Below are 18143 nucleotides of genomic sequence, written 5' to 3'. Positions count from 1 at the left end.
GTATAGGGGAATAATGCCCAATACTTCAATACTAAGGCACTATAGAGATAGTTACCATTTGTAGCCAAATTCCAATAAAGATTTTGATCATCGAGAGTCTCAACTGAAGTAGTGGGTGGTGTAATCAGTGATTGACATCTATCTTGGCATGAAAACGTATACGTAGAAATCTGTCAGTCACTGATAGGACCACCCACTGGACAAAAAATCCAGAAAGAGCAGGTTTAAATGATGGAAACAAATTATGCAGAATCTCATCAAAATTATCTCAGCTCCCCCTGTTCTATAACATGATGCCTGCAGATTGGAGAGAATTTTCATATTGTCAGGTTCCTTTTAAGTATAATGGAATGTCAGGGCCATCATTGGTAAGAATGGTAGGTTATCAATTGTTCAATTTTCATGTCAATATATTACAGGGGTGTTTGAAAAGTTTGTGAACTCTTCTTAATTTTCCTTATTTCTTAATTTTGACCTAAAACTACATCATATTTTCACAAAAGCCCTAAAAGTAGATAAAGAAAACCAAATCAAATAAATGAGTTGAAAAATATTAGACTGAATAATGCAATAAATGCATCTAAACATTTCAGAAAATCGTTGAATAATCTTGCACTTCAACTTAGCGGAATTTTAGCACAGTCCTCTCTACGAAACAGCTTCAACACTGTTATGTTGGTGGGTTTCTCTCATCAGCTGCTTCCATCAGGTCCTTCCACAACATTTCTATAGTATTAAAGTCAGGATATTGACTTAGCCATTCCTAAACCTTAACTTTATTTATCCATTTCTTCATTCTTTTGTAGAATAACTTGTGTGCTTTGGGTCTTTGTCTTGCTGTATGAATCACCTTCTCTTGAGATTCAGCTCAAGGACAGATGTCCTGAAGTTTTCTTTTAGAATTTGCTAGCATAATTCAGAATTCATTCTTCCATTAATCATGACAAGCTGTACTGGCCTGAGAATATCAAAAATTAGCAAATCGGGCACATCCTTTATGGTTAAAAAAGTATCTACTTCTTTATTCAAAACATGGCCAAAATTTTAAAACATGGTGCCGAAGCACACACACAATGTGTTCCTGATGCGTTTCAGATGCCCATAGTGTCCTAAGAATGCTGTGGGCATCGGAAACATGCCAGGGTCACTTGGTGTGTGTGCTTCGGCACCATGTTTTAAAATTTTGTCCATGTTTTGAATAAAGAAGATACTTTTTAACCATACAGGATGTGCCGGATTTGCTAATTTTTGATATTTATGTCTTCCCTGGTGGACGTCATCTGAGCTCTCCACCACATGTGCATTCAACAATTCCACAATTAGGAACATCAGAAGCTCCTTTCTACCTTCTTTCACCCACTGCACTGGCCCATGGTTTGAACCCAGATGCAGGAATACAGGCCCAAACTATGATATTATCACCACTGTGTCTCACAGGTGATATGAGGTTTTTATGCTGCAATGTAGTAGTTTTCTCTTTCTCCAAACATAATGCTTATATTTAAAACCAAAATTCTATATTTTAGTTTCATCCTTGCACAAAAATTGACTCCAATAGCTCTTTGGCTTGTCCAATTTACCCTTAACAAACAGCATATGGGCAATAATGTACTTTTGGAGAGTAGGGGCTTTCTCATTGCAGTATTGCCATGCACATCATTGCTATTAAGTATTCTCCTCAGCGTGGACTCCTGAACATTAATATTAACTAAGGTGAGAGAGGCCTTTGGTTGCTTAGAGGTTACCTTGGATTTCTTTGTGACCTTGCAGACTATTATATACCTTACTATTGGAGTGATCTTTGTAAGTCGACCATGACTGAGGAAGGTAATAATGGTCTTTAGTTTTCACAATTTGTACACTGTCTGCCTGAGTTTAGATTAGTGGACTTAAACTCTTTAGAGATGGTTTTGCATCTTTTTCCAGAAATGGCCTTGTCATGAAACACTTAAGGCCCCGTCACACTAAGCAACATCGCTAGCAACATCGCTGCTAACGAACAACTTTTGTGACATTGCTAGCGATGTTGCTGTGTGTGACATCCAGCAACAACCTGGCCCCTGCTGTCAGGTCGTTGGTTGTTGCTGAATGTCCTGGGCCATTTTTTAGTTGTTGCTCTCCCGCTGTGAAGCACAGATCGCTGTGTGTGACAGCGAGACAGCAACAACTAAATGTGCAGTGAGCAGGAGCCGGCTTCTGCGGAGGCTGGTAACCAATGTAAATATCGGGTAACCAAGAAGCCCTGTCCTTGGTTACCCGATATTTACCTTTGTTACCAGCCTCCGCTGCTCTCACTGTCAGTGCCGGCTCCTGCTCTGTGCACATTTAGCTGCAGCACACATCGGGTAATTAACCCCATGTGTGCTGTAACTAGGAGAGCAGGGAGCCAGCGCTAAGCGGTGTGTGCTGCTCCCTGCTCTGTGCACATTTAGCTGCAGCACACATCGGGTAATTAACCCGATGTGTGCTGTAACTAGGAGAGCAAGGAGCCAGTGCTCAGTGTGCGCTGCTCCCTGCTCTCTGCACGTGTAGCTGCGTGCACTGGTAACCAAGGTAAATATCGGGTTGGTTACCCGATAATTACCTTAGTTACCAAGCGCAGCATCTTCCACGCGGCGCTGGGGGCTGGTCACTGGTTGCTGGTGAGCTCACCAGCAACTCGTGTAGCCACGCTCCAGCGATCCCTGCCAGGTCAGGTTGCTGGTGGGATCGCTGGAGCGTCGCAGTGTGACATCTCACCAGCAACCTTCCAACAACTTACCAGCGATCCCTATCGTTGTTGGGATCGCTGTTAAGTTGCTTAGTGTGACTGGACCTTTACACAAATATGTTGTAAAGATCAAACAATGGTAAATCCTTCTTCTAATGAAAGACTTGCCCACTCAAACCTGATTGTCAACCCATTCAGTGAAATATCAAACTCAAATATCACCTTCAAATTATCAGCAAATTCTAAGGCTGCGTGCCCATAATTTGGGTTCACAGTGTTTTGGATGCAGCATGCTTCAGCTCTGTCCAAAATGTTGTGTTGTACAGTACAAGCACAGTGGATGGGATTTCTAGAAATACCATACCCACTGTGTGTACAGCCCGCAACATAAACTGATATGCGGTGGGGCTCTCCAAGCAGTAAGAATTTCAATTCTTTCCTGCGGAGTCGCAAGAGTTCTCCACCGGGAGAACACAGCGAGAGACCGCAACACCCCAAACCCTGATTGTGGGCATGAGCAGCTGCGATCTCCTGCGAAAAAGACTCGCGGCCCCGCAGGACAGGACCCACCGCATCCAGAACGCAGCAGGTCATGATCGTGTGCACATACCCTAAAAGGTTTAAGTTTTTGCCACTCGCAGAAGTGTGATATTGGATAATTTTTGTCCCAAAAAAATGATAAAGTTTAATATTTCCTATTTATTTGTTTGATTTTGTTCTTTTTATCTACTTTTAGGAAATGTGTGCAAATGTAGTGTTGTTTTAGGACAAATTTATGTAGAAGTATGAAAAATTTCGAAAGCTTATAAACAAATTCAAGTACCACTGTAAAAATGTAACATATATAGAGAGAGAGGAAGAGAACGAGCATGAGATAAAGAAGGAGAGAGGGAATTCTTCTTGACAATATCTTGTGTTTAAATGGAACAGCTCCTACGCCTGTAAGTTATTTGTTCAGCTTCCTTAATAATACATCGCCTGATTGGCAACTCTCCAAGTCTATCCGGGGCAATATGCAAGCTAAACATTTTTGACTGATTACAATTAATACTTTTTTTCCTACATGTAACTGTATAGCATTTTATATGGTGATCAGCGCTGATTGATGTAATTTGGGTACCTAAAAAGAGCACTCAGTGTAATACTATAATTAAAACAGTTACACAGTTCATCATGAATAATGGTTGGTTAGAAATAATTTGCAGACTATCTGAAAGAGATTTAAAAAAAGTTAGTCAAGGGAACAATCTGCCTAAACTTACAGTGAGGGCAACTAATTCCCCAAGGAAGTTCATGGCTGCGCCTTGCACATTTCTTCCATGTAAATCACATGCTGTGTAATTTAGATTCTTAGAGGAACTTAGCTGGGATATAAATAATTAAAATAGATTCTAAATATGAAGGACCTCCCCCTGATAGAAAGACAGGAGAGATATAGTGAAATTTGCAGGCTCTTCTCTATCAGATGTTACCTTAGCTGTCTAGATATTAGGTTATGATCGGCAACTGGTCAACTGCGACTAGTTTAGCTGTCCATACATTTGCTCAATAGTTGTCAGAGCAGTCCGTTGACAGTCCCTAAAAAACACTCCCATATGCCCCATGGATGTTGGTACTGTCACTGGGAAGTCTACACTTGCAGTGGCATATCCCTCCAATGATCCAAGTGATCGGGAATGTTCAATGTCAATGCCAGACACTTTGAAGGAGAGTTGTAAGGCCCTCATACATAAAGGTTGTGGATCATTTGACTTTTCGCTAATGTGTATTGGCACCTTTCGGATTATCGCACATGTATGTGACATTAAAGGGTGCTTTACACGCTGCGACATCGCTACCGATATATCGTCGGGGTCACGTCGCTAGTGACGCACATCCGGCGCCGGTAGCAACATCGCAGCGTGTGACACCAAGGAGCGACGATCAACGATCGCAAAATCGTTCAAAAATGGTGATCGTTGACACGTCGCTCCTTTCCTTAATATCGCTGCAGCGAAAGGTACGATGTTGTTCGTCGTTCCTGCGGCATCACATATTGCTATGTGTGACACTGCAGGAACGACGAACATCTCCTTACCTGCGTCCACCGCCAATGAGGAAGGAAGAAGGTGGATTTTACGTCCTGCTCATCTCCGCCCCTCCGCTTCTATTGGCCGGCCGCTTAGTGACGCCGCAGTGACGTCGCTATGATGCCGAACGCACCTCCCCCTTGAGGGAGGGATTTTTCGGCAGTCACAGCGACATCGCTGACAAGGTACTGTATGTGTGTGTGACGCTGCCGTAGCGATAATGTTCGCTACGGCAGCGATCACCAAATGTCGCACGAACGACGGGGGCGGGTGCTATCGCGCTTGACATCGCTAGCAATCACTAGCGATGTCGCAGCGTGTAAAGAACCCTTAAGGCTATGCACACAGACTGAGTATTTGGCTGCAGAAATGTCTGCACCAAATCTGCATTTCCTGTCAGAAAAAAATGTGGTTTTGACGCATTTTTTGTGCGTTTTTATGCATTATTTGCAAGTGTTTCTTCAATACATTTTGTATGCATTCTGGGCTGGAAAAACTCTGATAGAATTGACATGCTGCAGATTTATTTCTGCACCAAATCTGCAAGGGAAAAAGAAAGAATGTGCACAAAACTTCATTGACGGCAAAAGGATTGCATGCAGTTTTTTTTACAAAATTGCACTAAAAATCGCATTAAAATGCACTGTGTGCACACAGCCCAATACACTCTTGTACCACCTTCAAGTTATAAAGATTGTTAATAGGCTAGCACTGTTACTTTACAGTGCTGGGATCCTGGGTTCAAACCCCAGAAATGCCAACATCTGCAAGGAGTTTGTATGTTCTCCCCGTGTTTGTGTGGGTTTCTTCTGAGTTTTCCAGTTTCCTCTCACACTCCAAAGACATACTGATTGGGAATTTAGATTGTGAGCCCCCATAGGGACAGATATGATCATGTCTGTAAAGTGTGCTGGTGCTATGTGGCAGCCATTGCTGTGGTGGTTTTGTGTCAGTTTGGTGGTGTGGCCTTGAGCCACGGGGACTCTGCAAAGAAGCATGGATGTTGTGAGGCACCAGGTCACCTGCCCCGCTGGAGCTTTGCTGCTGCATCGGTGGTTGTCATACGGCGCCGCTCCTTCAAGGCATAGATTAGGGACCCACTCAGAGGTTCGCCGTGACATAGCAGTGGGCTTCACACAGTCTGATCAGAAGAACTTCATGTTCAGGTATTTCATTTTTGCTTAGTAGCTTTAGATCATAATATGATTTTTGAATGTGCAATTCATGTCTTTTTCTACAGTTGTTGAATTTAGATTGTGAGCCCCAATGGGGACACTGATGATCATGTCTGTAAAGTGATATGGACTACTGTATGATGGCGCTATATAAGTGAGTAAAATGAATAAATACAAATATGGCACCAATGGAGTTGTAACGGGAAACAAAAAAAGTAAATTACAAAGTTGCAGGGCATCATCAATTCAATACGAATCGAACTTTCTTTCAGAACAGAAATGCTATGATATGAAACCCATGACCCCCCCACAATATTGAATGCTGGTCACGCATATGGCGCACATTTAACTTTGATGCTCAAAGTGGCCCCCGTCAGCTGCAATGCACATCTGGACTCTGGACAGCATACTGTATCTTGCTGCACGTTGTGCAATATGGTAGGTGACACGTTTGCACAAGCATCTGTGATACGTCGTCGTAGGTCCTGCAATGTTGGTGGAGGGGTCACATACACCTGCTGTTTGATGTGACCTCACAGAAAGAAGTCCAATGGAGTCAGGTCAGGTGAACGTGGAGGCCACTCCATGCAGCCACCATACCCAATGACTTGTAGGAAGGTCTCCATGAGGTATTGCTTCACGTCTGCAGCCTTGTGCGTTTTACACGTTCTAATCATAGCATTTCTGTATACAAGGTGTCGATTCGTATTGAATTGATGATGCCCTACAACTTTGTAATTCACTTTTTTTCTCTATCTCACTCCGTTTTCGAAATAAAAATGCTAACGCCGTTGTTTTCCAGGTGGTGCTATAGGTGGTTTCATTGCGTAGCGCATGGATACTTTACTATACCCAGACACCACTTCTATGCCTATAGCTGCTGCCGTTCCCAAGTTAATGGCGGTGGACAGGATATGGGTGGACAGTACACACTGTATATATTTATGGTATACATAGTATATGCACATATATATATATATATATATATAAATATATATATATGTATATATATATATATATATATACAGTAGGCTCTTTTGCAGAAAATTGTTCTTGTAGACCATATTATGGTACATGGTGAGATACAGTAAGTGACTTGGCCCTTTCTACTTATTGGTGAAAGTCCCATCAGTCAAGTCCCCAACTATCAGACATTTATGTCTTATTCTTTGCGTATAGGTGATAAATATATTTTGCAGGAAAATCTTTTTTTTTTTCTTCCAATACTGTATACCTAAAAAGATTTTTCATTCTCTAGCAAACTGTAGATGAAAAAAATATTCTAAAACTTGAAAAGACCCATTAAAATGAAATAGCAGAATAGCTATGACAGGTAATGTGCTGCATCTATCTAAAGGCTGAGCACATGCACATGAATGAAGGGGATTCTCCAGCAGGACACTTGCCATAATAATTATATGGAGACACTTCATAGTCCGAAGTCATAGTTTAATACAATCTCACTAGACGTGAGTTTATGTTTTTATACACATTTCATGTATTCCCACATGCTGTGTTGCTGCCAATAATTTATGACTGATCTGCACCCAGGCTGCCCTTCAGCATTTTATTTAATCTCTGCAACAGTGATTTACAGTAGCTTGTCATTAATAATACAAAAATGTACATGTGTGTTAACAAGTTAGGCTCGGTCTTTTGACTGAAAAGCAAAAAATTTGGAAAGTTCTCGCTCGCAGAGATGAACAAAGGCGCAATAAATCAAAAAACGTTTGTTTGCTGTTCCCTGGAGCAAATAACATTGTGTAAGGTTTATATGGTGAGATCTATTATAATTTTAGTACATCAAGTACATAGTGAAGATATATTTAGAAATCAGCCAGCAGACCTACCAGTTTTATATAGGGAATTATAAAAGCTGACTTCCTAATATCTAGTGTTTAAAGCTAGAGGCTTAAAAGGTTGTCTCTAGGGATGATCGAATACCTCAAATTTTCATCTTCGCGAATATCCGACGAATAGGTCGCCGCTCTGCAAATATTCGATTCGCAATGTAAGTCTATGGGAAGCCCAAATAGTTCCGAATAGTTGTTATTTGGGTTTCCCATAGACTTACATTGCGCTTCGAATATTCGCAAATAGTCGAATAGCGGCGTCCTATTCGGCAAATATTCACGAAGCCGAATATTTGAGGTGTTCGATCATCCCTAGAACTTGTCTCATCACAAAAACTAAAGGAAGAGTGCGGCTGCAGTCTCACCTGGCTGCTGCTGGTCTAAATTCTGACTCCTGAGAAAAATAGTTGACCTTGCAGGATAGTTATACATTTTTACTGTAGTTTTACTCATTTAATGACAATTGATGTCAAAAACAGCATTAGTTATCAACTGGCTTTTTCACCAATTCCTACTATAAAACTGGTGACCGGATCAAAAAATGAGCGAACCCAAACAGTAAAGTTTGGTGTTCTCACCGAACATGGACTTTACAAAAAAAATCAGTGTTTGGAGTCAGTGTTTGGGTGCATTATGTACGCAAACCACTTGAACGAGCATTGCTGTGCTTGGGTACACTCGGTGCTCAGCCCTGTGCGAGCCACTTGCAGTATTTGAGTGGCTTTCACTGGGGGTAACAGCTTGATCAGATGTAGTGTGTGAAGAAAAAAAATCAATAAAAAATCATGCCCTCCCCTGGAGGTGCTCTGTTTATGGCTGGTTGTATGTGGGCGAAGACCTAAACTGCCCAATCACTGACTTCCAATGAGATTCATATCAACTCCGAGTCCCGAACTGAACTTCTTCTAAAGTCCGGCTGAGCACGCCAAACCGAACTTCAATGTCTTTACTCATCTCTAACCTCTGGTTCAACAACTGATGCGGCAGATAAATGTGAACTATCCCAAAGCAAATGATAAGATTTCTTCTTGCATCAGTATTCCTCCAGCATTTTGTTGTCATGCCGTATGGGAAAAAAGCTCCAAATGTGGAAATGAAGTGTAAAACCTCATCAGACCACGTCTCAAAGAAGTAGAGCTGTGGCATTCTATTCTTGTTCAGTGAAGGCAGTTACAAGCTATGAAACCCCTCAATAATATCCATAAGCCCCCATATAGTATGTAGAAAAGGGCAGCCAAGAAGATCAACAATGTAGAACTATAAGGGCTTATTTTAAGTTAGGTTTCCCATAAATTCACTACAACTTTGCATTGTGAAATACCTCAAACTCCTAAATTTATAAAATAATCATGTAAGTGAAACTTTTGGAGGATTTTGTGTAAATATACAGATGAAAATAAACTGTAAGAAAGGGTAAAATAAGAGTGTAAAATTCCTAGGGACCACAAAACAGTCAGGTCCCAATAAAATTTATTCTGTTAATGGAACAGTTTGAAGGCTACAAATTTCTGCCCGCGGTTCTCATGCCAAGTATTGCTTAAACTCATGCTGCGGTAAACTCATGCTGTCACCACTCGTCCCTGCCCGTGGTTGCTCACACACTACTGTGTGACCCACTGCAGGGACTTGAGGTGACCTCATGAGACCATCTCAGTTCACTACAGTGATTCTCACAAGGAACAGTATGTGAGGCTGCATTAACTGCTCTCCCTGCCTATGAGGAATTATGTTCTTCATTGACTGGGACAGTGAGTCTAGGAACATCATGGGACCACCATTAGTCCAGGTTCTAAAAAGAGTGATAAAGTACGGTATATTAGTATTGGATATAATATTCAGAGGCATAGAATGCACAGGAAAGGTGATATCCCACAATAATGATCTGAAAGCCCACAAATTCATCTTTTTACCCCCGAACCGATGGAACCCACCAATTTATTTGGGACATCTCAGCATATAATGGAATAATGGCTTCTGCAAGCCACAGTTCCTTTTCCAATAGATGCTGTGGAGGATGTTAAGGTTTTGGCATGTGTAATTGCAAATCTGAAGCCTTTATGCCTGTTTACCCCACTCTCTCCTTTGAAAACACAATGGCACCTGGCCAAGTCTGGAGAAATTGATCACCAAATGTGCATTGGTCAACCACTATGTAATGTGTTTAGGCACTTTATTCCCCCAGGTTAACCTCCACCATCATCATTAATAGTGACACTATCAACAGTTTGTAGCCACCCACCATCATCACAGAGAGGCATGGGTTCAAATCCAACCAAGAACAACATCTGCAAGGAGCTTGAAGTTCTCTCAGTGTTTGTGTGAACTTCCTCCAGATTCTTTGATTTCGTCCCACACTCAAAAGCCATTCTGGTAGGGAATTTAGATTGTGAGCCCCAATGGGGACAGTGATGTCCACATATGTAAAGCGCTATGGAATTAATACATAGTTACATAGGTTGAAAAAAAAGACCTAGTTCATCTAGTTCAACCTTCCTCCACCAGTTCTACATTTGGTCACTAAGTCATTTATAACCAACAATGTTGTGTGTACTGAGGAAATCATCCAGCCCTTTTTTTTAAAAGCTGTTATAGTATCTGCCATTACTACCTCTTGTGGTCGGCATTCCACAGTCTGACTGCTCTAACTGTAAAGAACCCTTTCCTATTTAGCTGTCGGAATCGCTTTTCTTCCACTCGCACTAATGGAGCTATATAACTGAATAAAATAAATAAATATTTTGCCTCCGAGATGTACGCCCCCTGATACATCTTGAATTAGTAAATTATTAATTCTAAATGTTGAAATTTGTAGTGCAAGTTATAAAACAATTAACTGCGTAGGATACAGTGTAAGTTAGCAGGAAAATTCTTCTATAAAATATTGAAATGATCTTCCGGAATATTTAATTATTCATTTATGTTCTTTTTATTGGGCTTATATGATGGAAGATATTCTTTTAGCCATGAAATCAAAAAATTACAAAGTGTAAATTCAAACATACAGTATTTGCATTCACAAAACATCCTGTATTTCCCAGCCCAACGTTTAATAGGGCAGCAGAAAATTGATCTCCCAAGGCAATTCAGGTCACAGGAATTGATAACCTTTCAAGTCTATGCCTGCGAGTTTGCCTGTCGCTCAAAGATAATGCACTCTGGGATATTAATCCTGTAATGGCAAATATAACATAAGAAGCTGCTAGTTATCACAAAGGTGTTACATTGGAGATTACACAGAATTATATTGACACAACTGACATCTCATGTAATGGAGTGTGAACCTCTGATAGTGCTGGGTTCTCAATGCTTCTAGATATATACCGTATATACATATATGCTACGGAGATCAAAACATCAAATGAATTTGCTGCATGTGATAGTACATGGAGCGCTAGAAGCCCTGACAAGCATTGATCTTAAGCAAACATCATAGCTTCCCTACAAATATGTATATGACACGCTAAATATCCACATGACACGCTAAGAATCAAGTGTGTAACCTAAAGGTTGTTTTTGCTTATCCTGTTATTTTTTACCCACGTTATGGCAATTTCATGTTTAGTATAATCGCAATATAATGTAGTAATTGAAAAACACAAATATATATATAGTTTCAATAGAATTCATAATAAAAAAAAAATGACCACTTGTTTAAATAGTTGTTTTTTTTTAATTTTTGACATTTTTTGATATCCCAATCTGCTTTAAAAAAAAGAAGAAATCTTGCAATTTTCACACGGGCCACTAGGGCTATTTTAGACTCCTGTTTTGACCGTAGATTTTTTGTAACCTCATTATTATTATTATTAAAGGGAACCTATCACCTACCCAGCTGCGGGCGGTCCAATATGTTCCGGTTCAATGGGCATCTCTGGTCTCGGTCCGGCGCCTTCTCTATCTTTGCTATTGCGGACTTCCTTCTTGCTTCATGTGGATGACACATCTTATGTCATCCACACAGTTCCCTCCATTGAGTTCCTGAGCATGCAAACTTCTCTCTGCCATACTGAGGGCAAAGCAAGTATTATAGTGGACATGCGCAGGTGCTCTTAAACCTTTCCTTGTGCCTGTGCATTACAGTACTTTGCTCTGCCCCCAGCATGGCAGAGAGAAGTGCCCGTTCACAGGAACACAATGGAAGACACTGTGTGGATGACATATGATTAGAGTTGAGCGGATCGGTCATAATCCGGGTCCGGCGGATCCGGATCGGGTTGCCACCGAAGTCCGGATCCGATCTGGAATCCGCGGCCATACAAATCAATGGGGGAATGGGATCCGGGACGAGAGAGAGAGAGAGAGAAAAAAAAAGAAAAACGGATCCGGATCGTGCACCCCGAATCCCGGGTACTGGTCGGACTCGGGCTCTCAAACCGTGCGGATCCGGATTTTGCAGATCCGGGTCCGCTCAACACTACGTATGATGCATCATACACATGAAGCAAGAAGGAGGACGGTGAACGCAAGGATAGGGGAGGCGCTAAGTCAAGATCAGCGATGCCCATTGGACCGGATTGGACGACCCCACAAATGAGTAGGTAACATGTTCCCTTTAAATTATCTGGCCATCCTCCTGCTTTGGAATTGAAGGATTTAGTGGCACTTCTTATTCACTAAAAGTGGTGTAAATTTAATGTCACAAAAGTAAAAATCCAATACTATGCCCGAGATGGTCATTTACGCTTTGTTCAAATTAACTAAAGGGTAACTACAGTGATAGTTCCCTTGGTTAGACAAAGGCAAAATAATCCAAAAAATTCCATTATGTTCATGAGAAGTCAAGTCACATAAGTGGGATCACAACAGCAAAGTTTATAAACATATCTTTACCAACAAAAAAAACTATAAAGGTACCCTGTCACATTAAAAATATCGATCAATCGATAGGAAACATGTCTGAGTAAAATAGTATAGAATATTTTGGGAAGAGACTTAAAAAAAATTCTTCTTCATTCATTTAAAGCCTTGCCCATACTGGGTCTTGGAGTCCTGAGGGCGGGCCTTCTTTGAAAGTGACACCTCTGAAAAAACCCAAGTATAAGCAAAGAAATAACATTAAAATAATTTTCTTTTAATTTGTAATCCATTAAAGTATTACTAAATAAAAGTCCAACGTAACGTGCATTGCTCATGCCAATCTCTGTGAAAAAAATTGTACAAGAAAGTTTGTTCAGCATCCAGTGGCCACACCCACTGGACTCCTAAATTCAGAATCAGCTGAGATGTACATGAAAAAAATGACAATATATACTACGTTTTGTCCCAGATATATGTAGTACTGTAAAACGATAGCAGTCTGTATATACTTCCTAAAACTTTGCAGAGTAGTATATTTATATATAATACTCTGCAAAGATTTTAGGAATGAGTGGAAAAAATTGTGCAAAGAAGGAATGCCTTCACTACCAGAAGTGTTATTGGTGTTTTTTTCGCAATTAACAAAATGCTGTCACATGGTCTCTGGCTCAAAATTTGCCGAGTGTCAGGACTACTTCTGTTGCTGTTCACACAGCATAGTAAGACACTCCACAAGATGATGCTTTTGAGTTGCACAGACAGGCTCAGGCGTCGACCAGCTGTGCTCTTGCTAGTAATCAGCCTTGCATAAGTTAATTTCTGTTAACCTGTGGATTAATGCTTGAGTGACATGTTGCAGGAGACCTATTGCACTTGCCTCCACCTTTTTAAGGTGGTGATGCCTGGTCTCCCATGCTGACAACGGCATTGTGCGATCCTGATCTTTTGGCTTTGTTATCCACTTGCTGGTGAACCTCTATTTGCTGATTGGTGTGTTCTGGAAATACTCTTGGTGTCTCATTATTTCCTCCCCTCCTTTAGTTTCCTTCTGATTGATCACATATTGTCTATATCTGTGTGAGTGATTGCTGTGAGTTTGAGTTTTGTTTTTTCCCCATCTGTTTATTTGTGCGGGATTAATTAATCCTGTCCCAGCCTTCTCCTGGGTGGAGTGAAGAGGGATACTAGACCAGGGTTGTTCAGGAGCCAGTGTAAGGAAGGCAGACTAAACATCGTCACCTTCAGATGTATCTTTGGGATCAGGGTCAGCCAGGCTTCCCCTAGCCTGTGGACCAGTTTAGTCTCCCTTGCTCATAGTGATATCATCACACCCCGTGACAAATGCAAAGTGAACCACCCTTTGCCTTCAAAATAGAACCCATTCTTGTAGGTACACTTGTACCCAGTTTTTGAAGGCACTCTGCAGGGAGGTTGTTCCAAACATCTTGGAGAACTAACCACAGATCTTCTGCGTATGAAGCTTGTGCAAATCTTTCTATCCGTCTATGTAATCTCAGAGACTGGATGCTATTGAAATCAAGTCTCTGTGGTTGAAGATATTTCTTAATGAAATTGGATGTATGTTTAAGGTCATTGTCCTGCTGCAGAATAAATTTAGAGCCAATTAGACACCTCTCTGATGGTATTATATGATGTGTAAGTATCTGTTTATATTTGTCAACATTGAGGACCCGCATAAATCCTAACCAAATCCCTGACTCCATTTGGGGACATGCAACCACAAAGGTGCATTGAACCTTCTCCATGAATTACTGTTGCCTGCACAAACTCATTATTGTACCGCTTTCCAGCAAACAAACTGATTTCTTTTAAAGTCAAATATTTCAAAACATTTTTGGGCATAATTGAGTTGCTTGGCCTTGTTTTCTCATCAAAGTCATGTCTTTTTTCCATAAAGTCCACTTCTAGATAAAATTCTCTGAACGGTAGATGGGTATAGCTTTGTCCAAATACTTGCTGCCAGTTTTGAGCTGATGGCACTGCTGAACATTTTCAGATTTCTGAGATAAGTAAGCACAATGTGTCTTTTCTCTGCTGCAAATTTCTTCGGCTGACCTCTGCATCCGCAGTCCTCATCGTTGGTCATTTCTTAATGTGTGTTCAAAAGACCTTGAACAGCAAATATTGAAACCCTAATCTACTTTGAAATCTTTGCCGGGGAGCCAACTTAAGGTCCAGCCACACTAAGCAACTTACCAGCGATCCCAACAACGATAGGGATCGCTGGTAAGTTGCTAGGAGGTTGCTGGTGAGATGTCACACTGCGACGCTCCAGCGATCCCACCAGCAACCTGACCTGGCAGGGATCGCTGGAGCGTTGCTACATGAGTTGCTGGTGAGCTCACCAGCAACCAGTGACCAGCCCCCAGCGCCGCGTGGAAGATGCTGCGCTTGGTAACTAAGGTAAATATCGGGTAACCAACCCGATATTTACCTTGGTTACCAGCGCACGGAGCTACACGTGCAGAGAGCAGAGAGCAGCGCACACTGAGCGCTGGCTCCCTGCTCTCCTAGTTACAGCACACATCGAGTTAATTACCCGGTGTGTACTGCAGCTAAATGTGCACAGAGCAGGGAGCAGGGCACAATGCTTAGCGCTGGCTCCCTGCTCTCCTAGCTACAGCACACATCGGGTTAATTAACCCGATGTGTCCTGCAGCTACATGTGCACAGAGCAGGAGCCGGCACTGACAGTGAGAGCGGCGGAGGCTGGTAACAAAGGTAAATATCGGGTAACCAAGGACAGGGCTTCTTGGTTACCCGATGTTTACATTGGTTACCAGCCTCCGCAGAAGCCGGCTCCTGCTGCCTGCACATTTAGTTGTTGCTGTCTCGCTGTCACACACAGCGATCTGTGCTTCACAGCGGGACAGCAACAACTAAAAAATGGCCCAGGACATTCAGCAACAACCAACGACCTCACAGCAGGGGCCAGGTTGTTGCTGGATGTCACACACAGCAACATCGCTAGCAACGTCACAAAAGTTGTTCGTTAGCAGCGATGTTGCTGTGTGTGACAGGGCCTTTACTGAGGCTGCAAGTTCTTGTGTCTTTTTGCTGTATTCAGTCCTGCATTGGTGCATGACCTGTAAGATGAATCTGTCTTCCACAACCTCACCATTATAGCAGTTTGCTTGTTCCTCACCCAGTTTTAAGCCTCCTACATAGCTGTTTCAATTAATCGCCTTGATTCAACCTACATATTAACGATAATCATTATTACCTCTTCTGTATGACTGGTTACTCATACATCTAATCCTACAAATCTTCCACAACCTCACCATTATAGCAGAGTTTGTTTCTTCCTCACCCAGTTTTAAGCCTCTTACACATCTGTTTCTGTTTCAATTAATCACTGTTTTCAACCTACATATACAGGTATAACTGGTTACTCATACACCTAATGTTACAAATTCCTCGATTTTGTGCAAATGTACTTGTTGCTTTTTTGAGAGCAAAGGGTGATCCCACCAAATACTGATTTGACTTAGATTTCTTTTGTTTGTTCATTCATTTTGCATTTTGTTAAAGGGAATCTGTCACCACTGACATTTTTAAGCTTTATATAAATGAGCTCTTCCAGGCTATGGGGCGGATGCTGCCTAGAACATAGCTCTGCCTCCAGAGATTATTTTAAATAAAAGGGATGTTACAAGTCTGAGACAAGAAACTGACACAGAACAGGAGAAATTAAATTTGACTTTTTTCATACACACTTTTTGCAGCTCTGTTGAGCTCTGCTTTATTGCAATAATATTGCAACACTGTCTGCCTGTGATATGGAGGCTAAAACTGAGCGGAACCTGCAGAAGTGTCATCTATAATTGCATAGAGCTGTGCAGAGAGGAGCCATCACACTGGTAACGCCCCTTGTATTTAAAATAAGTTCTGGAGGCGGAGTTATCTTCCAGGCAGCATCCACCCCATAGCCTGGAAGAGCTCATTTACATAAAGTGATAAAAAATTATATTTCAACAACAAGGCATCTGATATGAGACATTTCAGCATTCCATAACCTGTATGCCCATATTAACAATTTAAAAAAGTCAAAGGGGTGACAGATTCCCTTTAATTAAATAAAAAAAACAAAAAAAAACTATGAATACTTCTATTATAAAACATTTTTACTATGCAGCATTTTTTTGCACAACGGCCTAAATGTGTTACTCAAAATATCAATCCATTTGATTCCCATGTAATATGAAGTGATATCTGCAAAGTGGACTAAATTTTTATTGTGATAGGTTCCCTTTAAAAAAAACAAAAATTAAAAGCTTTTAACTCATCTGTTCAGAACTGCCTATAATCTTCAATGACCCCACCACTGTGCGGAGCTGCCGCCCCACCACCGTGATGAGCTGCCGCCCCACCACCGTGCGGAGCTGCCTCCCCACCACCGTGCGGCGCTGCCTCCCCATCACTGTGCGGAGCTGCCGCCCCACCACCGTGCGGAGCTGCCGCCCAACCTACACCCCACCTACTGTCTCCTCCCCAAAATCCTATAGGACGTAAGCCCGCAAGGGCAGGGCCCTCTTCCCTCTGTACTAGTCTGTCTACTGTAACTTGTTATTGTATTCTGTATGTAACCCCTTTTCATGTACAGCACCATGGAATCAATGGTGCTCTATAAATAAATAATAATAATAATAATAATAATAAAAAAATAAAAAAGGGGTAGCCAAAAAAAATAAAAAATACAAGCATCTGATAAAAATGAGCACAGGTCCTTCTCTCTTCTCCACAACTCCTTTCAGCCAGTCTGGCAGTCATGGCTGAGTATTAATTTAATATACATATAATATCTGTGTATTCTGAGCAGTATTATACTGCAGTTGTATTGGTGCGGTAGTATTAACATTCATATCACTGGAAACATTCTTTAGGCCATATTACTTTTGCATCAGTTAACGACGAGGGAAAATAGGCAATTACAGGGCGTGCCATAGTAAGAGAAATGATTAGTTGCAGGTTGCCAGAGGCTGAAGTGCTGATTGCGTATAAAGCCTAAGTCAAATTACTTACCAATTGTTCACTTGAAGTATGGTGAGACCTGTGTCTTGTGCCAACTGTTTTTTCTGTTCTTCTGATGGGTAGGGGTGCTGCAAAATAATAGAGAGTTACTCTTAATTGTGATGAGATCTCATTTCGCTACAAATACAAATGCCAGCGTGTAGTCTATAATAAAAAAGCGCAAAACGGTGAGGTGTGTCATTCTTTTATGAGTTGTATTCTACATCATCTAATTATTAGGCAACACAGACATACCAATTATAAGAATTAGCAGAGTGAAGAAATTGCTATTAAGAACCCCGGCTATTCACTCAAATTCATTTTATCTTCAGTTGGCACACAGTAGGAGCAAAGAATCAAGCTGGTATCATACCAGAAAATAATCAGATAAGCGATTGCCCGCACTACTTCGAAATTTAATTTCAAACATTAAGAAATAATAGATGAGAATATAAAAGAAAAAAAAGAGCCTCTTTTGGCAACGGGATCCAAGTCCTCCACATTACGT

The 18143-nt window shown here is 41.3% G+C and overlaps 1 protein-coding gene across 2 annotated transcripts in view; it reads right to left on the bottom strand.

Annotated features, from left to right (window-relative positions):
• Positions 1 to 18143, bottom strand: part of MEIS1 (Meis homeobox 1) — a 222365-nt gene that overhangs the window by 28719 nt on the left and 175503 nt on the right. For both annotated transcript variants that reach the window (XM_075339267.1, XM_075339268.1), the window contains exon 9: positions 17648 to 17724. In XM_075339267.1, the coding sequence (XP_075195382.1) occupies positions 17648 to 17724 (77 nt within the window). The remainder of the gene's footprint in view (positions 1 to 17647; positions 17725 to 18143) is intronic.

Source organism: Anomaloglossus baeobatrachus, chromosome 3, assembly GCF_048569485.1.
Source record: "Anomaloglossus baeobatrachus isolate aAnoBae1 chromosome 3, aAnoBae1.hap1, whole genome shotgun sequence".
Lineage (NCBI taxonomy): Eukaryota > Metazoa > Chordata > Amphibia > Anura > Aromobatidae > Anomaloglossus > Anomaloglossus baeobatrachus.
The sequence above is the reverse complement of the archived record's forward strand: the minus strand, read 5'-3'. Positions and strand labels throughout refer to the sequence as shown.